Below are 23,386 nucleotides of genomic sequence, written 5' to 3'. Positions count from 1 at the left end.
AATTGCCGATCGAATGAAAGATGCCCTTTACCAACGTAGCTGAACTGAAGGCGGGAGTTTAACAGCTCAGCTATCTCAACAAAAGGATAGGACAAGAAGAACGCGTCTGTTCCTTCCACGGATACAGATCAATGAAACATGTACATGTATCGTAATGGGCGATGAACAGTTGTCCATACCGAATGCAATGATACGCCATGGGAATAGTCGATTATGCCGGGGAGAAGGCCAGCCTCATCCTGTAGAATATGCACTTTTGAGAAAAAAAAAAATTAAAAAAAAGAGGTATGATCGCTCCTCCATGCTAGAAACGCCGGGTGTGGTTGTGCAAACGCTCCCAATGCAACGCTGACGCTGAATAAAGTGCGTGTGGTACATACAAAAGAAGTTTGAGATGGTAGTGGAAAAAGGGTCCAGAGATGAGAATATGTGAGGCGAGGGGACAGACGAATAGATAGGTTGCCGATGCGAGGGGGATCATGCAGTTTATTTGGTGCCCTTGCGTTTGCTCGGCCAGAGTTGACCTCGACAGTTATCCTCTCCACAAAGGCAAGCGACGACACTAGAGTCAACCTGTGTGCTTTTCTCTGTGCCGGGGTTGTAATCAAAGGTCAATTCGGTCATCGGTGGGATGTCATTCAAGGCGAAGAAAGCCAAATTGTAAAGCCGCTCGTCCCCGATTGTGTTAGTGACAGTGAACATCCGGCAATTCGGTCTGCAGGAGTGGTTCATGAAGCGAGTTGCACAGCCGAACCTCTGTCCATCCACGACATAGATGTCTGCTTCATCAACTTCGGGGGAAAAGTCAAGTCCAAAGAGATAGGAATGGCCATTTTTCAGGGCGATGTCTTCGCGAATATCTGCGTGTTTTTTGGTAATAACTTCTCCTAGATAACAGTCGATAAACTGGCCCGCTCTGATATAGCTGGGAGACCGGAGGCCTATTTTTTTTTTTTTTTTTGCATGTTAGTAGAGTTTCTTTTTTAAACTATTTTTTTAAAAAAAAAAAATTGGAGAGAAGGTGAGCCTACCAAAGCCACGATTGCCAGTGTGGAAAATTTCTAGTTCCACAGTCCTACCACGCTGCACGACCCTATTCCAGCAGCCCTTATCGCAGGCACACTTCGCGCCACATTCGAAGATCATTGTCGAGCGCTTTAAGAATTCTGGAGTCAGGACTAAAAGGTCTGGGCGGTCCCTGGCTCTTTGGTACGGAATGATATTTTCAGTTGAATCATCCTCCTTTTCAGAGCATGGACACCTGTCAGGGTCACAGTATTTACCACAGCTACAGCCACCAATGAATTCAGCTGGAGCAGGGGAAACCCCCTTGTGAAGTTTATAGCTATTAATGAACTCAAAGTTAGCGGTAACCTTTGCGAGCTTTAGTCCATCATCTGGCGCAAATGTGACTTTAGGTCCCTTGATCATAGAAAGTTTGCGCTGTAGAGTGCGGTATTGCTGATCAAGGGCCTCCGGTCTCTTCTTTAAGATTGGCCCGGGCGTGCCAATGGGCAGAGGGATCGCAGCACGGTTGACTTTCCTCGCCGCTGGATAAGCACCCTTAAGACCGCGCTCTACATGTGCATTAGTTGGGTAGAATTTCTCCAAAACCCCCTTCAGCTCAGGGGTACAACTTCGAGCGCTTGGTGCCCACTTGGCAGACTCAATCTCCTTCTTCAGCTGTCGAGAAGGAGAAGGAACCACAACACTGATGGCCTGTGCCGGCAGACTCTGCTCCGTGATGGCTGGACTTGGGCTCGGGGTGCTAGGTTGGAGCGCAGGAGCTATGGAACAGCCATTCGGCTTATTGTTCTGATGGGGGACAGGGCTTGAAGCTGCAGAGGATCCCACTGAGGGTGCTAACGGCTTTTTTCTGAAATTGAAAAAGGCATCGTATAGCTCTGACTCAGGGCTCTTCTCCGGCTTTCTCTTCAGAGGCACTGACGGTAACGGTGTCCGATGGGCTAAGTGGGTGAAAAATTTCGGTGTAGCCGATTTTATATTTGAGTGTAGCTAATTATGACATTAGTTGAGAGACATCGTATAGGATGCGTGGTGAAGGTCAACAAAAAGTGAAGGAGAACTGAGAAGATTCGGACAGCAATATAACATAGCCATTGCCGTTGCGGTACAGTAGGATATGGAAAATTATAAGATTAAAAAAACAAAAGAAAGGAGAAAGTCAAATAAGATAAAGACCACTCGGGGGGATCTAGACAAAGTCAAGGAACATCACGATTCATGATGGCAATATATCAAGGATGTTTGTTGTATAGGATCGTGGCCATACTAGCTGGCCGTTGTGGCTATTTAAACACTGGATTTGTTGACAATAACACGTCTGGGTCTACAGCCATGGTCTCAGAACCAGTGAACCACATAATAGAAAAACTGACCTGCGAGCGGATCTGGTCCTCAGAATCAGAATCTCCTGTCAAATCAATGACCATCTTGACAGGCACGATGAGACAGAGCTGAAAATAGGAAGTTCAGGAAGAACTAGGCCGAGAAAAAGGCCTCTTGGAGGATCGCGAAAAGGAAGTTCAGGAAGAGTCAAGACATGGACATGGGGATGAAGATCAGGGGAGTTGGAATTGCATCTCATGACGCTAGCACTGGCGCTAGTCCATGGGGCTAAGCCCATTCGAGGTGTTTTTGCTGCTTAGTCAGGGAGCTTGATATCAAAAATCCTCAGCATCTAACTCGTTCGTTCAGGTCTTTCTAGAAGAGATTTCAAGGGGAAACTTGAAAGAAAACAAAGATGAAGGAGCCTGGAGGCCATTCTATATATTATCTTTGTAAAATTAGCATCCATTCGCTGCACCTCTATATCCTAGTCAGAAAGCAAATCATGGCTGGCGGGGATTAGAAACCATTATGATATGGTATCACCGTATCACGAACACAAATAAAGAAAAAGACCCTAAAGTTTCGCCCGTTGGCGCCGTGTCTTGAATGCCGCCAGCCAAAATGGGCCAAAACTGACCAATCACCACGGGCTTTTACCAACTCGAAAGATATAGGATTCAAACTACTTGAACATATAAAGTAAAATTTCCTAGATGCAACACTACTTTTAAAATTAAAATAAGCGCATTGGTGGAGGTAATAGAGCTGCTGAAAGATGTCTAGACTCTCATTGTTATTTCTGCGACGGGCCACGGCTTGCCGCTTGGCATTGATATTGAATGCCCAATCAGTGATCTCGATCATTCTCGAAATAAACCTCGAAATTCGGCATAACTTGTGTTTCTGGAATAGTTATAGATTTATTACGGAGCGCAAAGTATATACATAGTATACAAAACTTATTAGGGACAGTGCAGCCAGAAGTATGTCGCATGCAGTTGTGTTGCTTGCGACTTGCGACCGGGACGCCACAAGTTCTCTGGCAGTTGCCTGGCCACCCAACCGTTGTGACCCGGATTTGATATCAAGAGATTGAAGAGAATCAAATCTAAGGGCAAGCCAAATACTGAGATACACCAGGTAACTAAGATAATACTGCCCAGGTGTACTTAAAAGATTATTTTTGATATGTTATACCTTTGTTCCTGAAGTTAATTTCACTAAATAAGCACAAGTGGACTGCGAATCCATTGGAATGATCTGCCAACTGGTTTTGTATGACGCCCGAGGCCCGAATCACCGGGCGAACCAGAGAACCGCCAACTGGTCAGAATCCGGTATACTTATCACGCACTCGCCACCATTCAGCTGTAATTTGGAAGGCTCAACTCAGAGACTTTAGTCCATGCTGTCTACTACTTTCAATAGAAACAGGGAACCTCGAGGAGTCAGGGAAGTCAGAATAATTTTTTTTCTTATACTCGTGCTACTGTATAGCTACTAATCATATTAAAATTTCGAAATCCTAAATAGGCTTTTAAGAACAGCCTCTTAGAAGCTCGAGGCTAGGGGGCCCATTCCCTTAGGAGGGCTGGGCAGCCGCTAAGTCCAGGGCGCTGCGACCGCTAAGAGCCGGCACCGTGGTCGTGGCACCCGGCGGCCTATGGGTACAACAAAGCCCGGGTTACGCCGTGGCGGGCCCTAAACCCTAGGGGCAGTCCTAATTCCTTGGCTTGAGGTGGCTAACTAGCAATGGCCACGGTTTATACCCAGCAGACCGTATCCCGGCAGCCAGCGATGCTGGCACAATAATGGTAACTAGGCTCGCCGTTGAGAAAGGTAATTCCTATGGAATGAACGGCCCATGGGCAGCGGAAACCCGAAAGAGGTTAATACACAAGCCAAACTATAGGACTCTCATTGTCTACTTAACTACCATAACTTGATGTGAATGGAGAGTGAGGAAGTCAGGACCAAATTTTCTTAGTATATAATTTATGGGCTGCAATCCGGGCCAGGGTCCTGGTCCTGGACTCCCGGAGTATGCTTAAGACCTAGTCAGGTTGGTGCCGGATAGTTCAAAGACATATCAGGACAAGCCCTGGCCACTGAGCATACTCCGGACTCCGGAGTATGTGTTGAAAGATTTAGGGCCACACCCTAGGGTGTGTTCTTCCACCCTAGAACCTACTAAGTAGTGCACTAGATAGCCTAAGGTCACCACCTAGTACTACTAGCTATAGGCTATAGTATAGTTAGTATTCATTCACCAGATGGGGTGCTAGTATATTCCACATTTACCAACTTCACTGCAATAGAGTATAGAACTGTATTATTCCAATCTATATATCTTACCAACCAGTTCCTGTGAGCTGTCTTCAAACAATATATTCAAAAGAAGCTTGATAGAAATTAGAATCTTAGTGATCGCGCGCCAAGCAACCAAACTTTATATGAAGATTATATACAACTGCGACTACACACACACCAACCCCTAGCAGGTTGTAACTACTAGCTATGGTATTATATACCGCACAATGATGGTCCGACTCCTCACTCTTATCTGGTCGATCAATCCGCAATCTACAACTTGGAAGCATAACCAGCCTTAAGGCAACAATATCCCTCACTGAAGTCTGAGACTCCGGACCACTTTGTACACTACTTAACATAGAGCTATATTCACCTACTTACCAGGGTTTCTATCTTGTAGATGTTTCTTGGTCTTTCGGGCTTCGTGGCCAATTGATATACTGTATTATTGTACAGCCTACCCTTGACAATCACTCTAACATATTGCTGGAGGAAAGGTACGATCTGTCAGAAGGACGTGTTAACTTGTAAAGCACAAGCTGACTGTTAAACCCACGCTCTAGGGTACGTTATTCCACGAGGTAAAAAGGCCACTACAATTGATTCCAAGCGGAAGTAATCATTCCAAGAATGCTAGATTTATATATATAGTGTAAATACTGATCTACTACCTAGGAGGCTAAATTGATTTATTGAACTTCACCTTTTTAACCATATTCACGTGTCATTATCCATATCTTCTAGATAGGATGACTGTATCTGATACTAAAACTCTGTACTTTCTCTGCTGATGCTCCTGTCTCATCCTAGATCCTCGGTCCACAAGATGTAAATTGTAATCATGTTTCCCGTGCCATCACGTAATTCATATAATTCAAAACTGGATTCTCATTCACAGACCAGTCCGGCAGCTAAACGAGGCACACATATTCTGAACCCTTCCCGCGGCCAGTTGAATTCTTTAACCGTAAATATACATATATCCTTGAGCTCTATGATCAAGCAACACCTTCGCACATTTCCCCAGTATGATATATATTTAATATATGATTTTATTTCGGAGAAATTAATTTTGCCCTTACATAGCCCCAACCACTTTGTATGTACAATTTGTATATATAACAACAGCATCCCAGCTACGGCCCTTCAATGTAGCATGTCTGCCAGTGGCTCAACAACTGACGCCAGGCTCTTTCAGCATTATTGTAGAAGGCAATTCGATCAGCACACCGGTGACTACTTAAGCAAACTCATATTATTGTGGAAGTCGCGTTGGTCATGAAACGTTTGATACTTAGTAGATTATATGCTACGTGCACGAGGTCTAGCTCTAGACCTACATGACATGAGGAATTACATTATAAGGTGCCATGCAACAACTTGGGGACAAATATACAAAACAACGCCAATAGCCACATGGAACAAAGGGCAAATCGACTGTAATCCATGATGCATCATCCTTGCTCGGTTCTAATATACACCAAGACAGACCAGTAACAGCGGCTTGTGAACTGAGCCAGCTCAATATAATGCAAACCAGAAGCTGACGGTAATTCATGTAGAGGCAAGATGGGACGAAAAGAAAATCACATAGGAAAAATACGACAAAAAAACATGACGCTCATGCAAATGCTTCATGATACCGACCATTCACATCAACCATAATTCTTATGACTGATAGTAGTGTCTCATGCTATCGTATGAAGATTAAAAATGCATCTTAGAGTTTCAGGGCGTCCAGAATTTTCTTGGCCATCTCTCGGTATTGCCACATGCCGCCGGACACCTTTTTGAATTGGATGCCATGCAAAGAGAACAGCGGCACTTTGACAATAAGGATTTCAAATCGGAGAACCAAGTTCTCTCCGGTGTCGCTTTGAACTCGCGTGGTAGTCTCACCCATGACGCGTTCTCCGACGACCACATTGTTGTCACGCGCAGAAAGATATTCTTCGGATGCCTCTGAATTGGTGACGAAGCTATGATCCGGCGCACGGGTTCGACGTTGGGACCTGGGAGTGTGTCGAACCTCCTCCCTGCCATCATCATGGCCCAGGAACCCTCCGAAACTGATGCGTCGACGGTGATTAGACATGTGGCCCTGCCTATCGGGGCTTGGAGGCCCGACATCAACCACTTTATCTATCTCAATGCTCGGTGTATGGCAGCAGCTAAAGCCTCCCTTGATTTCAACGTAGTCCACGGAGAGCTGTCTAAGGACGCGGATAATATCGGCTCGAATGACGGGGAGTGGCTTGCTACTAGTGGTGGAAACACTGAAAAGACCCTTGAGGTATACTGGTTTCGATAGATCTTCCCCTTCATTTGCACTTTCCAGGGCAGTTCCTGCGCCAGAGATATCTGCATCAGTCTCCTCGGGAACATTTGCTTCTCTAGCAGCATCTCGTCTGGCCCTACGAGCCTGTATACTCTCACGGCGAGCATGGCCGAGTGACATAGTTCTTGAGGTAGGCGTGCGACCCGTCCTGGTCTCCTTCTGAGGTGTCTGGTCTTTATGTGCACTCGCGCCAGAATAATCAGACCCACTGGTTGGGGGTGGCGGGCCTGCCCCATCTTGATCGTTCCTGCGTGCTGCCCGCCGAGCTCGGTAATCAGCTGAGTTGACACTAGTCGATCTTCCTAGGGATTTGTTGGATCGTGAGGCCGGCTCTTCTGATCCAGGGGCTTTGAGAAGATCTTGGTGCTGCGGCTGGCTTCCCACAGAAGGAATATTTGCAGGAGTTGGCTCGGCACGTCTGGCCCTTCTCATACTAAATCCTCTGGACAGTGGAGAGGCCGAGTCGGCAGGTGGCTGAACGTTTAATGACGGGGCATGGGGACTGGAAACCCTGCCACGGTCTGGATCGCGGCCGCGATCCTTTGTTCTGCGGGTGCTGAATCGCCTCAGGATACCCGCTGCAGTGCTTTCTTTCTTTATAGGGGTTTCTGGTTGTGACGCTGTGGGAGCAGGAGATCCCTGTCCAGGCGCCAGATGGAGCTTTTTAACTCCCTCGGCGAGGTCATCGTCACCATGCGTCCTGGCTCGAGGGCGAGCCCGCCTGGTATTGTCCTTCTCCCCTGGCACTTGATACTGATTGGTGTGTGCCGCTTCCGGAGCTGGGAGGTCGGGCATCTGGAGCATAGCATCTCCGGCTGAGTGTGGAACACCAAGAGCCCCAGGATTTTTCTCGGCCCGTTCTTTCTCGAGCTTCTCCTTAACAAGGTAATAAACGGACAACAGGGGACTGTATGCATTCAAAGGATCATTTCCCAGCTGAACAGCTTCTGCGGAAGGGGCGGAGAGGGTGTCTCGGCTCGTCGAATTTCGTCGCTTGTAGAAATCGAACATGCCACGCTTCTTCTCTCCATGATTCGGCGCCGGGTGCTCACGTATACTTGTTCTTACGGCATGCTGATAATCTTCGGATTCTAATATCTTGGTGAGCTGCGTGGTGATATATTCTGGCGAGCCGAAATCGAAGCCCGTCATTTTCTCGATAACTTCTGGGTCTAGCGGAAGCTGCAATGGTTCGCGGTGTGGAAGATAGTTTTCAGGAGGACTACTATATCCTTTATTCATCCACGGATGGTTCATGATTTCCGCTAAACTGGCGCGCTGTTTGGGATCCGTAACCAACATGCGCGAAATTATGCTGCGACATTCTGCCATTATACATAATTCAGTGACCGTTCAAACATTGGAGTGCAGTGAGCGTATAGTGTTACTAACCTGCAGACAGCCCCTGCGGGAACTCAAACACACCCTGCTTGATTTTCGCATGCAACTTTGGCATGCTTTGATCATCGAACGGTACCTTCCCGCAGACCAAGACGTATAGAACGATCCCAAAGCTCCAGACATCCACCTCCGGCCCGGTATATTGTCTCGCTTGCAATAGTTCCGGAGCGGCGAAGTAAAGACTTCCACAGAATGTTTTCAGAAGGCTCCTGGGGGAAAAGAGGTTACTCAGACCGAAGTCGATGATTTTGATGTCACCAGTTTTGCTGATCAAGATGTTTTCGATCTTCAAGTCACGATGCACAATGCTGTTGCGGTGACAGTAATCCAACGCACCAGCAATTTGCCGTGCGAATTTCCGTGCTTGCTTCTCCTTTAGTTTCCCATGGGATATGATATAATCCAGCATCTGACCACCATTGACCAGCTCGAAAAGCATGTACCAGTGATAATTGGTTCGCACCACGTCTCTCATACCACAAATATAAGGGTGGTTCACAAGGCTAACAATGGCGGCTTCTCGGGCCGTCCGAATTTCCTTCGAACGATCTGCGCGTTCAGCATCGCGTGAGCTCCGATGTTCCTCCGTCGACTGCCTGGGTACGATCTTAACGGCCACCTGAGATGAACAAGGTTAATTGGACGAATCCACCGATCCAAGATAAGATATGCTCACCTGTTCTCCGGTCTCGATGTTTTTCCCAACCTTGACCTTGCCCATACTCCCTGCTCCTAGGGTTTTCCCTAAGGCCCACTGACCTGACGGGGTGGTGATTGTCGTGCGACGCTTGGACGGCATGGTACCTGGATGCAGGCGCGAACCCGAAGCAACCTGCTGCGGGCCAGGGACGCCCTCGGCCATGACAGGCCCTGCGGCAGCCATATCGATGCTATCCCGCTGGTGACCCTGAACGGACAAGTTCCGGTGATGTTTATTCGAAGGAGGCTCAGCACGGTAAGCAGTAGACGGACGCTCCTGAGACCGCTCTCTTGAGTTGCTCCGACGGGTAGTTACCGGTTGCTCAAAATCTCGACGAGCTATATTGTCAAATACCGCTTGGTTCGAAGGGGGCCGGCGATCATAAGATTGTGATTTGGAATGGGAATGCGAATGGTAATGTTGCGAGTGATGATAGTGGTGTTGCGGAGAGGATTGATGAGCTGTCGCGGGCCTAACGGCGACACTTCGGGTTCGGTGAGGATTATCGGATGAGACAACAGGGCGATAGGAAGGAGGTCGGGAGGTTGTGGAATGGCTGCGGACGACCGATGGCGACGCTGACGATGGGGCAGTTGTGGACATCACGATGCGAAATTAGAATAGCCCCAGTCAGTGATGGCCCAAGCTTTTCTTCACTCAACCCGAAATTTTTGGGTGATGGAGGGGTGGGTGGTTTGAAAGCGGATCGGTTTTGGGGCAAATAATGTCCAAGGGGAGACACAATACTAAGTACTACTATTGGTATGTCAGAACCGGTCGGGGGGAGCGGGGGGAAAGAATGGCGTTTGCTGACAAGCGCTCAAGCCAGGCGTCGAAACGTCCAGCAGACGGTTCGATACGCCCCCATATACACGTTGAGTCAAATCGAGAAAAGGGAAGATGAACTAGAAAAACACAAAGAAAATGAAAAAGGTAGCACCGTGGAGACGGAACACAAGGAAAGCAAGAACAAAAAGCAAGTGCAATGATGGTTGAGAAACAAGCAGTGGGTTAGTTTGACTTAACGATGGATGCGGCTGCGGAGAAAGAGACACGGGGCCAGGGGCCGCAAATCAGTCACAACGGTACCGTTCAGGTATGCTAGTAGTATCATCTGTACTATGTTTAGTACCACGGGTTTAAAGTGGACGTGGTAATGGTTATTGCGATAGTCTATTGTTTTGTCCCAATTAGGGCACCATGTGGAGGCAACCTATGACTTGCCCATTTTACTGCTTAAATTATCACGTACAACATCATCGCCTCGTTCTCAATTTTCTCCTAGCATAATTTCGATTATCCCTAGCAATGGTATTATGCAGGGGAAAATCAAAGGCTGGCCGAATGGCGGTTGCGTACAGTACAAAAAAGAAAATCGATTAAATTCAAAAGCAAAGTTAAACTAACCGTGATAAGGTATCATGGGGAGGTTTTAATACGAGAATTTCGTATTGTCTGTATGGACCGAGTATGTCCTGATGACATTTACCTGTGAGCAGCCAGATGATCCCATCAGCTCTTGATTCGCTACATGACTGCTATAGCAAGAAATGGTTTTATAGGCGTTTGGACTCGGATGAGCTACTCCAGGATTTTTCAACTTACTGTATGATTCATTTGAAAGACTCCTTGTGCATGCTCAACCACTCGCGTTGGGGTATACCGTGGTGCTTCGGGCACCGTGGCATCCAAGTGACAATAAAAATAAATTCTTAACAATCGGGCGGAATACAAAGCGTTGCTTGAGCCTGAAGTACTGTCTATACCAGCTTGACATCACCACGGAGGCATTGTCGGTGATGAAAATAGGGTTTTTCTATCTCACGCGAGGCTGGACTTACATACATACATATATATATATGTATACATCCGTCTATACCATGAATGTATGTACAATTATCAGTATACCCTGGAAGGACGAAGCCCAATTGAACACAGGGTCCAGAGTAATACTTAAACAGGTACCATGGTATAAGGTCCAGTAGACTAATAGAATTGGTTCAGAGCGCAAGGCACTAATGCAATCCATTATCACTCTTTCTCCCCCAACTCTAAAACAAATAGGAAAGAATGAGAATAGTACATACCACAACGTCATTCTTCAACGGACCCATTAAGGTTTCCTCTTCAGAGAAGCGAACTGCGCCGGGGTTCTTCCCTTGCCAACATTGGAGCAAGGTAAGTACTCGCGGCTCTACTCTTGTTTAGGGGCACAAGCCCCTTTTATAATATGTATAAAGGATAACTGAATCATTGTCTTAGAATACGGTAATCTGGTAATCTCTGGTGACGGACTAAACATTAGAAATGTGCTGGTTCGGGACGGAGTTCTCCCTCGGAAAGAGCCTAGGTTGTATCCATTCCAGCCAAGGGCAATTTTGTGTACCTTCATACCATACCACTAGTACTCGGCATACTGAGGACAGAGTCTAACACCTCCTCGTGACACGTGCTTCCGCCACATATATGTGGCGGTCTGTAGAGAGCACCGCCTCGTCACATGATACGGCCTGGACAGACCCATGATGCATCCCAGCGGATGTGCCATCGGCTTCAATACACCTCCGTCGTTGCAGCGACAACCAAAGTTACCGCCGTTGCAGTGGGCCTGGGCTTGAATCTGGCATCACACTAACTGCATTGTTCTACTTAGGTATGCTTGGGCTCGTATGTGCGTGACTTCTCTTCTGGAATGGAATGACTGATATGTCATCACACTAGCCCGACAAAATGACCAGCGTTTAACGGCAAATTCTAGCGTCGCGTCACATGCAAATGTCTGGAAAAAGGGCTCGCGCAGCCTTTGAGGCTGATCTCCAGGCACAGGAGTCTCCTTATGCCTTCTACGGGACTCCTCTTCCACCGCTGGATGCCGGCGTCCGCGACGATGGATCTTACGTGCCGATCTGGAAACAGGAGGTGACAGATGACCGGGGAAGGAAACGCCTCCATGGTGCCTTCACCGGTGGATTTAGTGCCGGGTGAGCTCACGATTCATGGATGGTGTTGGACAGCACACTAAAAGTGGTCGCATGTTTCAGGTACTTCAACACCGTCGGATCGAAGGAAGGATGGACCCCCTCAACTTTTGTTTCCTCACGGCAGAACCGAGCAAAGGATGCTCGACAACAACGGGTAGAAGACTTCATGGACGAAGAGGATGTGCGGGAGGCAGAAGAATCTCGAAATCTACACACTACCGATGAATTTTCTGGGTTTGGGTCTACAGATGTCGACCCCAACCGCCGGGGAGGGCTAATGGACGTTTTCAGAAGTGGCGGTGAGACAATGGGAATCAAACTGTTGAAAAGGATGGGGTGGAAAGAGGGCCAAGGCATTGGTCCTAAGGTTCGACGCAGAGCTCATCTTGGCGACGACACAGCCTCCGGTGGTGGAGGCACTGACAAGACGTACTTGTTCGCACCGGAGAATTCACGCATGGTGACTTTTATACATAAGACAGATCACAAAGGGCTTGGGTTTGAAGGCGAATCTCGTCTTGGCTCCCAAAAGGCTGGGGGCGACGAGTCTGATGAAGATGCCGATCCATTCTTTGGGCAGCGACTAACGGGTCAGGGCATTTCTAAGCGGTCAACCCCAAAGGAGCCGCGTCGCGGAGCATTTGGTGTCGGTGTGCTGAATGACACCGGCTCAGATGACGAGGACCCGTATTCCTTAGGGCCTCAGATCTCGTATAATCGAGTCATTGGGAAAGAAAAGAAGAAGAAAAAGAAGTTGCTGGAAGATGCGAAACCAAAGATGGCATCCAACCCTCTATTGAGCAACAAACCGGTCTTTATATCCAAAAAGGCGCTTGCCTCTAGGAACTCTACAGGGTTCAGGAAATGCCATGATGGCCGGTTACCCTTAGATGGGTTTGTGCTAGCGGACGGCGTCTCTAGCCTAACGATTTCAGCACAGGAGAAGAAATATGCACCTCCCGAGGTTCCTAAGGATTGGAAATGCAGCAAGACTCCATCAGAAGAGAGGGATGCATCTAAATACGTTTCTACAGCCGAGGCAGCTAAAGCTTCTTCTTTAAACCCCACCTCACGAGCTGCGCTTTTGGGGGAAGCGCAACTTCCCGGGAAATCTATTTTTGATTGGATGACCCCTGAGTCCAGGGAGAGAATCATCAAACTAACAGGGAAGACCGACCTACCGCCAGCATTGGGTGAGAAAGCTCCAGAAGGATACGAGATGTCAGAGGCGCAAAAGCGGAAGGATTTGTGGGATCTTGTTCCCAAATTGGATAAGCAAGTCGCAGTTCAGGCTTTGACCCGAGCGGCTAGTGGTTGGATGCCTTATTCCGAGGATCCAGATAAGCGATCCCGATATCGAACGTTCCTTCAAGTCCGGGCGGGACTCCGAGAAAGTCTTCCGGATCGGGTTTCTGGGTCGAGCACCGACGAATGGGTTGCTGAGCTCCACGAGTTCGCTCGCGCTGCAGAGGTCTTCAAACCGATGTCGGGGGCCATGGCGTCGCGATTCACGTCTGCCTCCAGCGGACCAAAAGGATCCTCAGATGAGGCTGAATCATCTGCGACGGATTCATTGCTTCAGAACCCTGCCACGAAGCCCGAAGACCCTGCCGTAGCGGCCGCAAAGATCGGCATGTTTGGCCCGATGACTCGGAGCAACATATCGTTCTATCCGACGCGTTTGCTGTGCAAGCGGCTTAATGTGAAACCCCCGGGCCATGTACAATCAGATCCCAGTGATCCGGTCAAACCTTCAGACACTGCCTCTGGGGGACGGTTCCAGTCTGCAGGATATCAGACTCCTGGGCCTAAGGAATTAGTCTCGCAGGAAGTTATGGATCAACTTCTGCTTGAAGCAGGCGCGAGCAGTGGCGCTGTCGAAAAACCTAAACCGATCGTAGTGGAGCCTGAGCGCAACGAAGCCTTGGAGGCGGAGCGACCAGGCGAGGAAATTTTCAAGGCGATATTCGGAAGTGATGACGAGGACGATGAGAGCTGAGTAGCTCGATTAGTCTTCTCTTTTATTTTATTTTTTTCCTCTCACTACGGTTTGTTGCATATGATATCCGGTTTTCTTCTGGGAAGGGGATGAAAAAGGGACCTGTAAAGCAATATAGGGTTAGAGGCAAAAAAGAAAGGAAAAGGTTTCGAAGCATGGATGACGAACACCTCAAGCGCTGATCCGCGTGACAAGCGTAGTTAGTCGAAGACGGATCACAATTGGATCTCCACAATGGAAAAGATTAAGAACCCAACCCACAACGGCGTGGATGGTGGAGACCTCATTTAATTCGTATTCACCTTCAACCAAGCTCTGGCGAACGCAAGCGAACATTGGTCCGGATATACTAGTCTGAATTGGAGATTCTCAAAACCAGCGGTCAATTGGAACTCTTACAGAGTAGAGAGATGGAGAGAGAAACAGACAGAAAGAGTTGGTAAAGGGCAGTGGTAATAATATCAGTCACGGAGTGGTCAGTGTTGATTTGGTACGGCGAACCATTAAATCCTTGGGAATTTCCGAGGGTGAGGTTTTTTTTAAGTACGAGAATATACGGAGTACGGAGTAATTCATAGGATACATACGTATGCCTCTTACGCTTCCTTTTCCCCTCTTCCCCAGAGTTTCCTTTCTTAATAATCGTCGTATTCGTTACATTCCTTTCTTTTCTTTTTTTTTTCCCTTCCTCTTCTTCTTCCTCTCCTTCTCTTTCGTCTCTTACTTACTCTCTTTCTCTCCTCGTCTGCCCCCTGTGGACTCCTTTTCTGTCCTGAACGTCTCCCAGCGACTTGTTCAAGCGACGACGCTTATCATTCCAGCTTCTTATCGGCCCATACCAAATACGTCATGCAACGGTTCTCGACCGTGGGCCATTAAATTCCCAAAGCCAGTCATACGATTACCGTTCAGGTATATACATACATACAAACAACTACATTCCATACGGCGTACCCTCCGCTCTCGTCTTCGGCCGTTTCCCACTCCTCCGCACTACGTCTCTGTTCCCATACAGTACATCTTGGGAATCTTGAAGCTTTTCGCATCGTTCTTCCTGGCTGAATGGAGTCCAGGCTTCAATATCTACAAAATGGTACAGCCCTTCTCGTTAATGCTAAGCTCTTTCTCTATTTCCACCTTGCGCGATGATTGGATCCCTCACACTAGCACAACAAGCACCATCCTTGCAGATTTGCACCCCTCCACGTCAACCCAACTTCCTCTAAAAGATCCCATTTCAGTAACTCTATATTAACTCTCTTTCTTACAGGGTTGTTGCTTGTCCACTGCGCGTGACAACCGCTCCGCATATGCGACCCAGACAGCCACCGAAGAGCGCCGTCCGGATGCGTCCGCTCGTGGGGTGAATTCAACCGCCGTCGCCACTATCCCTTCTAACTCGGCGCGTGTCGTTATTCGTGCCTCCCCGGATCATCTCCCGCTGAATGAGAATTTCAACGCCCCTATCCGCCGTCATGTCTGGTATAGCAAGCGCCGACTGTGGAATCGTGCGCAGCTAGATCAGGAGCGCAAGGAGTTCTTCGAGACGCGGGTGACGGGTAAACCTGAGATCTGGGCCGCGCTGTCTGCAGCGATCTCGCTCATGCAGACGGGTGATCTCACCACGGCTCAGGGTATCATTGACGCTGCCGGAGTCACGGTGCCTACGGGTGATCTGTGTCAGGGTGTCTACGATGAGCAAGGGGTCCTCTATAGATTACCACAATGTATTGTGAGCGATCCAGAGAACTTGGTGAAATCCAACCTCGGAGAGGATGATTTCGACACCGACGACGGCAAGTTGTCATTGGACGAGGAATCGGGAGACGAACTTATCGCAGACGATGCCGAGCGTCGCAGAGATGAAAAGGGCAAGCTCAGCGAGCGGGATTTGATCCGCGTGAAAGCACGACTAAGCGATAGGGGCGGGCCTGACATGGTCGTGACCGTCGGCAAAGCGCAGAATGTTGCTTATGTCGCACGCAAATTACAACAGGAAGCCGAGGTAAGTCAAATCAGACCTATATGGTATATATCTCATAACTAACGCGCAGCGTTCTCGCCCAGATCCCCAAAACACAGCGAATAAAAATCGCCTACTTGGGCAAAATCCTCAAGGAACATTTACCCCTAGTCGACCAAGGATGGAAACAAGGCAATGTGATCAACGCATTGGTTGTCGCACGACCATCTCCATCATGCTAAGTCGCCATTCCATCGATTATTGAAATCCCGTGGAACTCTTCCCGAATCGGAGATTGATACAATCTGCGAGACATTTCAGCCATTTAACGACTACCAACCACCATTACGATATCCCCTAGTCTATTGTTTAATTTGCATAATACCCCATGTTTATCCGTTTCATCACCTATGTCCACTGACATACCTACTTCCCCATACCTACTCCCCTGGCTCAGATGTACCTGTTTTCAGGCTGCTCGGTTTGGCTGATAGCCACCTCCTTCCTAGCCACGGCATTATGTGATACGTCATAGTATGTATTTGACTGCAGCTGTCAATCATAGGAATAGTCTAATTAAATGAAATGTGAGTGTCTGTGTGGCATTCAATTATGAATCTAGTCCCTGTCCCTTGCAGCACCCTCTTCCAGAAAAACAATAGTTGGTATATGTGGTCATGATTTCCGTAAATGGACATACAAACCAGACGATTGCTTGAAAGTCAAAAGCTACATACACAGCGCTATAGTTTGTTTGGCTATATAGCAATAGTACGGCGTACGTACTCTACATTGTAGTGTATTTATTACTGCATATTGGGTGGTACAAAAAAGTTCGGTCAAAAAGAGAGTGCATCATCCGTGAATCGAACACGGGCCTCATCGATGGCAACGATGAATTCTACCACTAGACCAATGATGCTGGAGATATGAACCAGTAAGCTATCTAATCCATTTCTTGTTATATTCTTTTTTTTAAGTATATTATGATCAGAAGGAAGACAAATATAGAACATTGGGAGTATAACTAACCTTAATAATGATGGCAAGGAGTTGGCTATATTAATGATGCTATGGTATTCTGTCAACAATTATATTAACAAAGTTATATATATTCAAGGCATTATTAGTGCTTTGGTGTATATAGTTTAATCCTTGGATAGGCATGAAATAGGATGATGAAACGCATGAAGTGAGATATATATCGCAGTTCCCTCTCTTCCATGGAAAACACCAAGATGCGATCAAATCAACTTTCCATTCTCGGCCTCCCTCCCCTTAGGCGTCGTCCCAGACCGTCTCTTGAACACCCGACAAACCACTTTCGCAGTACTCCCAATACCCCGCACCAAGCTAGTGGGGTTATAATGCTTAACTCGGAAGAGGTAATACAGAGCAACAGTACCCATGACATTGAAGCCGATGTAAGCCCAGCCCAGTCCGAAATTCCGCCACCTCTCACTGTAGTCTGTTCACTAGTTAGCCTGTGGCCCGGATTCCGGTAGAAAGACTTACAGATGTTACTGCTGGCGAGGTATTGGTCGGCATTCTGAAGCTGACAGTACTCGCATCCTTGTGTTGCGCTGGGGTTGTACAGCCTGCCTGGCGCAGACTGGAGATACGGGGCCAGGTAGTCGCCACAGGTTGAGCCGGACGGTGGATTGAAGACGCTTAGTTCGCCTGCGTCACATGTGATTGCTCGGCCGTGTAATCCTGTTCCTGTCATGCCCGCGATTAAGTATGTCAAGGGCGATACTCGATACATGAAGATCCAGAATCCTGGGAGAGCGTTCGGTGGTTGCATGACTCCGTTGAAGGTGGTGGCCATGATGAATAGCAATGTTGCGATAGTTCCTCCCGTCTCTGCGTCGGGCAGTGCGGCTATAATAAAGGTTGCAAATGTCGAGGTGAACAGGTAGAACTGGATGATGAAGATCAACATGAGGCCTTGCCGTTGAGATGCCTGATTGGCACCGTAGATGGGATAATAGTAGCATGCCCATGAGATTACCCCGACAAATATCTGGTAAGGTATCTCAACTATTACGTTGGCGATAAGGAACGCTGCCCATGAATATGCTTTCGATGGTCGCTCTCTAACTTCGTATAAAGATCGCTGGACCACGAATTTTGGCATGATTCTAATGCCTGCATTAGCTGGTAACTACAAACAAGAGTTTGGAATTATCACATACTGTTGTACCAATGTTGAGAAGATGGAAGTCAGCATGAAGGCACTGAACAAGATGTCCTGGAATCCCTGCTGACTGCTATTGGGCTTGAAGAATGTGAAACCGATGAATAGCGACGAGAGGGTGGCAAGAAGGATCTTGGCCCATATGTAGGAGGGCTCTCGCCAGTACTGTTGGAAGACACGATGAGTTACGTACCCCAGCTGGTACATAAACGGCATGGCGTATTCCGCAGGTTCTCTGTGATGGGTGTCGTCATTACCATTGGATGCTGAAGCCCTCTCTTGATAGATTCTGTCAATTTCCTTTTGGACATCACTAGATTCGCGACTTTCATTCCATACGGCAGACCAGTCCTTAGAGGCTTTACCAGAGGCGCCGGCTCCGATAATTTCCAGCATATATTCGGCCGGCTTTCCCCTGTCAGTATGCTATCAATGAAGACGAAAGCGTACACTTACATTCTCATCCGAACCGCAGGCTCTTGCTCCATTCGCTTCAAAGTAGTCCAGGAGAGTGCGAGACTGCTCACCGATTTCTCCAAAATAAACAGTCTTTCCTCCCTTGGCCAGAAACAAGAGACGGTCATACTGCTGAAACAAGAGCGCACTCGGTTGATGGATCGTAGAAAGCACTGCTTGACCATGATCTGCGAGCTTCCGCAAGAAGGCTACAATAGACCAAGAACTCTGAGAGTCTAGACCACTAGTTGGTTCATCAAGAAAAATCAGCAATTCAGGCTTTGCAGCCAACTCCACCCCAATTGTCAAAAGCTTCCTTTGCTCAACATTCAAGCCTTCTCCTGGTGTCCCAACAATAGCGCCAGCGAAGTCCTGCATGTTGAGCATCTCTATAACTTCCTCGACAAACTCGTACTTCTCCTTCTTCGAGACCGACTTTGGCTGACGTAGGAGTGCACTGAACCGTAGCGCCTCTCTCACGGTTGTTGTGGAAAGGTGGAGATCTTGCTGCTGCACATACCCTGTTTTCCTCTGGAAACTATTGTCAAGCGCTTTCCCATCTACCAGCATATCACCTGTCACGACGCCGATAGAAACACGCTTAGCGAGAACATCAAGCAAGGTTGTTTTACCAGCGCCTGATACACCCATCAGTGCGGTAAGTGTACCAGGCTTAACCCACCCCGAGACGTGGTCTAATAGACGCCGCTCTCCCCCCTTCACAGGGATATCATAGCACACATTTCGCCAGGTAAATATGCTCTGCTGCTCTGGTATAACGGATACATCATTCTCAGTTTCCTTCTCTTCATGTGACTGAGCGAGTTCTGTAGATCCAGAGTCACCTTGAGTTTTGTCAAGGTCGCGCATATGTGCCGGCGCATGGCCCCGTCGAAACACCAAGAACTCGGCTTTAGAAGAAGTCTGGGAATTGATTTCCGTGGCCAGTAGATAGATCGCAGAGAAGAAAATCCAAAAGCCTATCAAAATGCCAAGGTTCCTCCATTCGTGCGCATATGTGTACCTATACTGCGATTCAATGAAAGCGTCCCCAGAAACGGTCCTTTCTCCTGCAACAGCACCCCTGACAGAGCAAATGAAGGAATCACCGCTAAGGCTCGGGTAAGAAGGCACAAATTGCGAGCATATGAACTGTCGACCATGGAACTCGTTGGCTATCATGGACTCGAACGTGTAGAAGATGGGATTGATCCATCGGATCCAGCTAAACCACGGGATGTCATGCATCTGTGGAACAGGAATTACAAAGCCTGTATAGATGACGATTGCTAAGACTAATACACCAGCCATGGCCATAGCTTGTGCGAGGGTCTTTGTCGCAGCTGCAAGGGTCCGAAAGATTCCCGACATTGCAAGTGTACTAAGGAATGTAAATAAGAAGAAAATGAAAAACTGGGACGCCTCATATCGCTATATGCTTGTGTTAGCAGCTTTTACATATGGGATGACTAGTCACTACCTACCAATCCAGCCAGGAAGTAAAAAATGATATTGAAAATCACGGCTGAGATGAACTTCACTGGTATGTCGCTTACAATGCCCCCGAATGCCTCAGTGAAGGGGTGGACAAAAGCATAGGACGCTTGCTTCTCAACTATAGGTCGCTGGTCATAGAGGGAGTTGATCTCGGTGATACTGATAAGGGCATTCATTCTAGACACAGGGGTTAGCCCGGGATTTGCGTTTTTAAGATCATCCGGGTCACCAGGATTGATACATGACATCCAAGGGCATACTCACAGAACAGCAAAGAAAAGAGCAGCTCCTTTACTATAGAATCCGGCTGTAGCATTCGGTGTCCTATGAAGGTTAAAACTGTACTAGACATAAGGGTGATATCGAACTACTCACCCAAAATACATGGAACCAACTATAAGCGCCATGAAGATTCTTCCGAGGACCGTTGTCAATGTGGCGGGCTTGTCGTTCCAGAGTCTGAGGTGGTTAGTTAGTATAGAAATGATGGCAAAAGTGTAGTGCAAGGATCAAGGAATCGATATGTACCGCTGATAAGCTCTGATTGTGCAGAGTTTGATTTGCATCGGAATTGATATGATATAAGGGCTCTCCGGTCGAACATGCTTTGCCTGTTTAACTCTCTTCATTTCTCCAAAGCTTTGCTCCGCTTCTCCTCCCACTGGGAACTCCATATGATACTCATCGATTTCACTTTGGAGCGCGGCATATTGAGGGCTCGTTTTCCAATACTTCTCAAATTCATCAGGCGTGCGAGGGACCTTGTTCTCCATTCCATCCCGTGCTTGACGCTCCTGCGGGTTGGTAACAGCTGTCAAGAAATCCCCAGTAGTTTGGCGTGGTGGACAATGCCAGCCCATACCGGTGAAGTAGTCTCTTGCCTCATCACATGGACCAAAATAGATTTCTCGCCCTTCGTATAGAACGATAGCCTTGTCAAAGACATCGTAGATTGCCTGCGAGGCTTGATAGATGGCAACCGCATGACTAGTGCCAACTAAATTGGAGGAAAGCCGCAGTGCTTTGACAAACTCCAATGCGCTTGCAGAATCCAGACCTCTGGTACTGTTGTCCCATGCTCCCATAGGTGCACCAGAAACTGGTATAATGTCAATTGCAAAAGTTACCAAAGTAAGGGCGACTTAAATACTTACGTGCCATCTCAGCTATACTGTATGCGAGTCAGAGAAGTACCAACAATCATGATATGTAGAGCATACTGACCTAACTCGTTTTCGTTCACCCCCTGAAACACCTCGAATATAGTCATCACCCACTGTGCACCGGTGTCAGCTACTTCGACTTCCGGAGGTTTCTAGCTTGCACGACATACCCTTTGTGTTAAACGTATGAAGTAGGCCAAATACAGCCATCGCAACCTTGGTGATGTGCTTAGCAAACTCTTGTCGCTTCAGCCCATGTAACCTATTCTCAGGGGTTCTCGCTGCAGCAGCAAATTCCAACGTTTGTCCGACGGTTAAATGAGGGAAATGCTTATCCACTTCTTGATTGTACAAAACCTCACCCTTGAACTCTTTATGCATCTTTTCCATGGAAACACCATTATACTGTATCTCTGAGCTTTCACGAAGCTTTAAACCATGCAGCTGGCCACACAATGTTTTAAGAAAGGTCGAACATCCGCTCCCAGGCCTCCCCAGAACAATGAGCATCTCGCCGCTCTTTAGGAGACCATCAAAATTGCGCAAAATCTGCTTCTCTGGGGACTTTTTCACAAAGCTCAGCAATCCTTGTGGGCGGAAAGGTTCCCACAAAATCGACCCCACAGTGCTTTGATATTGCAGCGCCGAGCCTGATCCGGACACATTGAGATTCTGGAAAACAACTCCAGTCGAAGGGGGACGAGCAATGCCTTCCTTATCCATCAGCTTCAGTCTCATCCGAGTCCATTTGTACTGGTCGAATTGACCACTGGTAGGGTCCAGAGAAGGGTGATCGAGGCCAATATCCTCAAGCGTATCTTTGCGTTGGAGACGAGCTTCGCTCTCTTGAGAGCTAGTCGCACGACGTTGCAAGGGGAAGTTTGACGCAATACGCGTCAACTCCGCTCTGCCTTCGGGATTAATACTCTCGAAGACTGAGGCATCATCGAACTTTGACCCCCTTCGCTTGTACTGCTGTCTCACGTTTGCCGCATCTTCCTGGATTGAGCTTGACCGGCTGCTGCCGGTGCGTTTCTCCTCTGTCATATCTAATCATACAATCAGACTTGTGTGAACAGACTAGATAAGATGTCAAGTATTAAGGCAATGAGGGTGTGAAGTTTGTTCACTTTGAAGATGACCAACGATGCACAATAAGGATGTATGTAGAATGCAATTGAAACCAGGTAAAGAAATCGAGTAAACGAACAGCAATATTTGGGCGTAACGATTCTATATAAGGAAGCCCACACATTTCGCGTGTAACCCCATTCGTCTCCAAGCGAGCTGCAACCTAGGTACCGATTGACCTGTTATGATGGCATTACGGTTTGCTAATTGACTCTCGGGCTGGTGTTCAATTCGTCCCGCGGGAAGTGGTGATGTCATTGATAGCAAGACTCAAATGCCTGAGAGACCCCTCGTTGGAGCAATTCCAAGATTCCCGCACTATCAAACTGCATCTTCTCAACCTGAGTGGTCGTTGTGTCTATACATATGGAGCCACCAGGGGTCGTACAGAAGGTAATGTTGTAATGTGCGCTGGATACGGCAGAGAAGAGAGTTTATCGGCGTCAAGAGCTGAAGACGAGTACATCATATTTTAGGGGGATAATTGATTAAAGCGGTTAAATTTCCAACTTAGGATCTGGTGTCTCGCAACAGCAGCTTCGTAGAATAGTATACAACAGGGTGAGTTGGAGGTTTGGATATCAATGGCTGATTGTACTGTGTAAGATACCCGTGATCCGATCACAAATTAAGCAGCGACTTTCCACTTTGGGAATCTAGTTTTTCTGAGTATATTTTTACCCTCCATCTATCCTTCTGTTAATCAACTTTCCCTACTCTCAGTCTCAAAAGTCTCAGCCTGTTTGTGGGTCCAGCGTCATCGATCTCGCGGAATATCGTGAATTGTAATAGTACGAATGGATGCTGAGTAGACCGTAAATCATAAAAGTCGACTAAGTCGATTAAAGTTCCCCACCCAGTTGGGTCTCGACCATTAGTGGTGCACTTGCATATT

At 47.7% G+C, this 23,386-nt stretch overlaps 5 protein-coding genes across 5 annotated transcripts; 2 read left to right on the top strand and 3 right to left on the bottom strand.

Moving 5' to 3' along the window:
• Positions 1-486: 486 nt before the first annotated feature.
• On the bottom strand, positions 487-2,453 carry clrD (histone-lysine N-methyltransferase Clr4; the record flags this gene model as incomplete). The annotated part of the gene is made up of 3 exons (XM_015550233.1): positions 487-941; positions 1,032-2,016; positions 2,400-2,453. 3 exons carry the CDS (start codon positions 2,451-2,453, stop codon positions 487-489), a joined length of 1,494 nt encoding a protein of 497 aa, XP_015407305.1.
• Positions 2,454-6,385: 3,932 nt separating this feature from the next.
• On the bottom strand, positions 6,386-9,707 carry kin1 (putative serine/threonine protein kinase Kin1; the record flags this gene model as incomplete). Its single annotated transcript, XM_015550232.1, has 3 exons — positions 6,386-8,328; positions 8,396-9,023; positions 9,081-9,707. 3 exons carry the CDS (start codon positions 9,705-9,707, stop codon positions 6,386-6,388), a joined length of 3,198 nt encoding a protein of 1,065 aa, XP_015407306.1.
• A 1,960-nt stretch (positions 9,708-11,667) lies between these two features.
• Positions 11,668-14,084, top strand: ANOM_004974 (putative G-patch domain protein; the record flags this gene model as incomplete). Its single annotated transcript, XM_015550231.1, has 3 exons — positions 11,668-11,757; positions 11,826-12,085; positions 12,146-14,084. Exons 2-3 carry the CDS (start codon positions 11,874-11,876, stop codon positions 14,082-14,084), a joined length of 2,151 nt encoding a protein of 716 aa, XP_015407307.1. The 5' UTR covers positions 11,668-11,757; positions 11,826-11,873.
• Positions 14,085-15,174: 1,090 nt separating this feature from the next.
• Positions 15,175-16,289, top strand: ANOM_004973 (ubiquitin domain-containing protein; the record flags this gene model as incomplete). The annotated part of the gene is made up of 3 exons (XM_015550230.1): positions 15,175-15,324; positions 15,355-16,089; positions 16,152-16,289. 3 exons carry the CDS (start codon positions 15,175-15,177, stop codon positions 16,287-16,289), a joined length of 1,023 nt encoding a protein of 340 aa, XP_015407300.1.
• Positions 16,290-17,284: 995 nt separating this feature from the next.
• On the bottom strand, positions 17,285-22,407 carry ANOM_004972 (ATP-binding cassette transporter; the record flags this gene model as incomplete). Its single annotated transcript, XM_015550229.1, has 11 exons — positions 17,285-17,515; positions 17,563-18,188; positions 18,243-18,652; positions 18,701-20,131; positions 20,185-20,374; positions 20,462-20,521; positions 20,573-20,656; positions 20,726-21,296; positions 21,352-21,368; positions 21,422-21,473; positions 21,531-22,407. The coding sequence occupies 11 exons, from the start codon at positions 22,405-22,407 to the stop codon at positions 17,292-17,294; spliced, it is 4,542 nt and encodes a 1,513-aa protein (XP_015407301.1). The 3' UTR covers positions 17,285-17,291.
• Positions 22,408-23,386: the final 979 nt, after the last annotated feature.

Source organism: Aspergillus nomiae, assembly GCF_001204775.2.
Source record: "Aspergillus nomiae NRRL 13137 chromosome Unknown contig00117, whole genome shotgun sequence".
Classification (NCBI taxonomy): domain Eukaryota; kingdom Fungi; phylum Ascomycota; class Eurotiomycetes; order Eurotiales; family Aspergillaceae; genus Aspergillus; species Aspergillus nomiae.
This window is presented reverse-complemented; position numbering and strand designations above follow the sequence as displayed.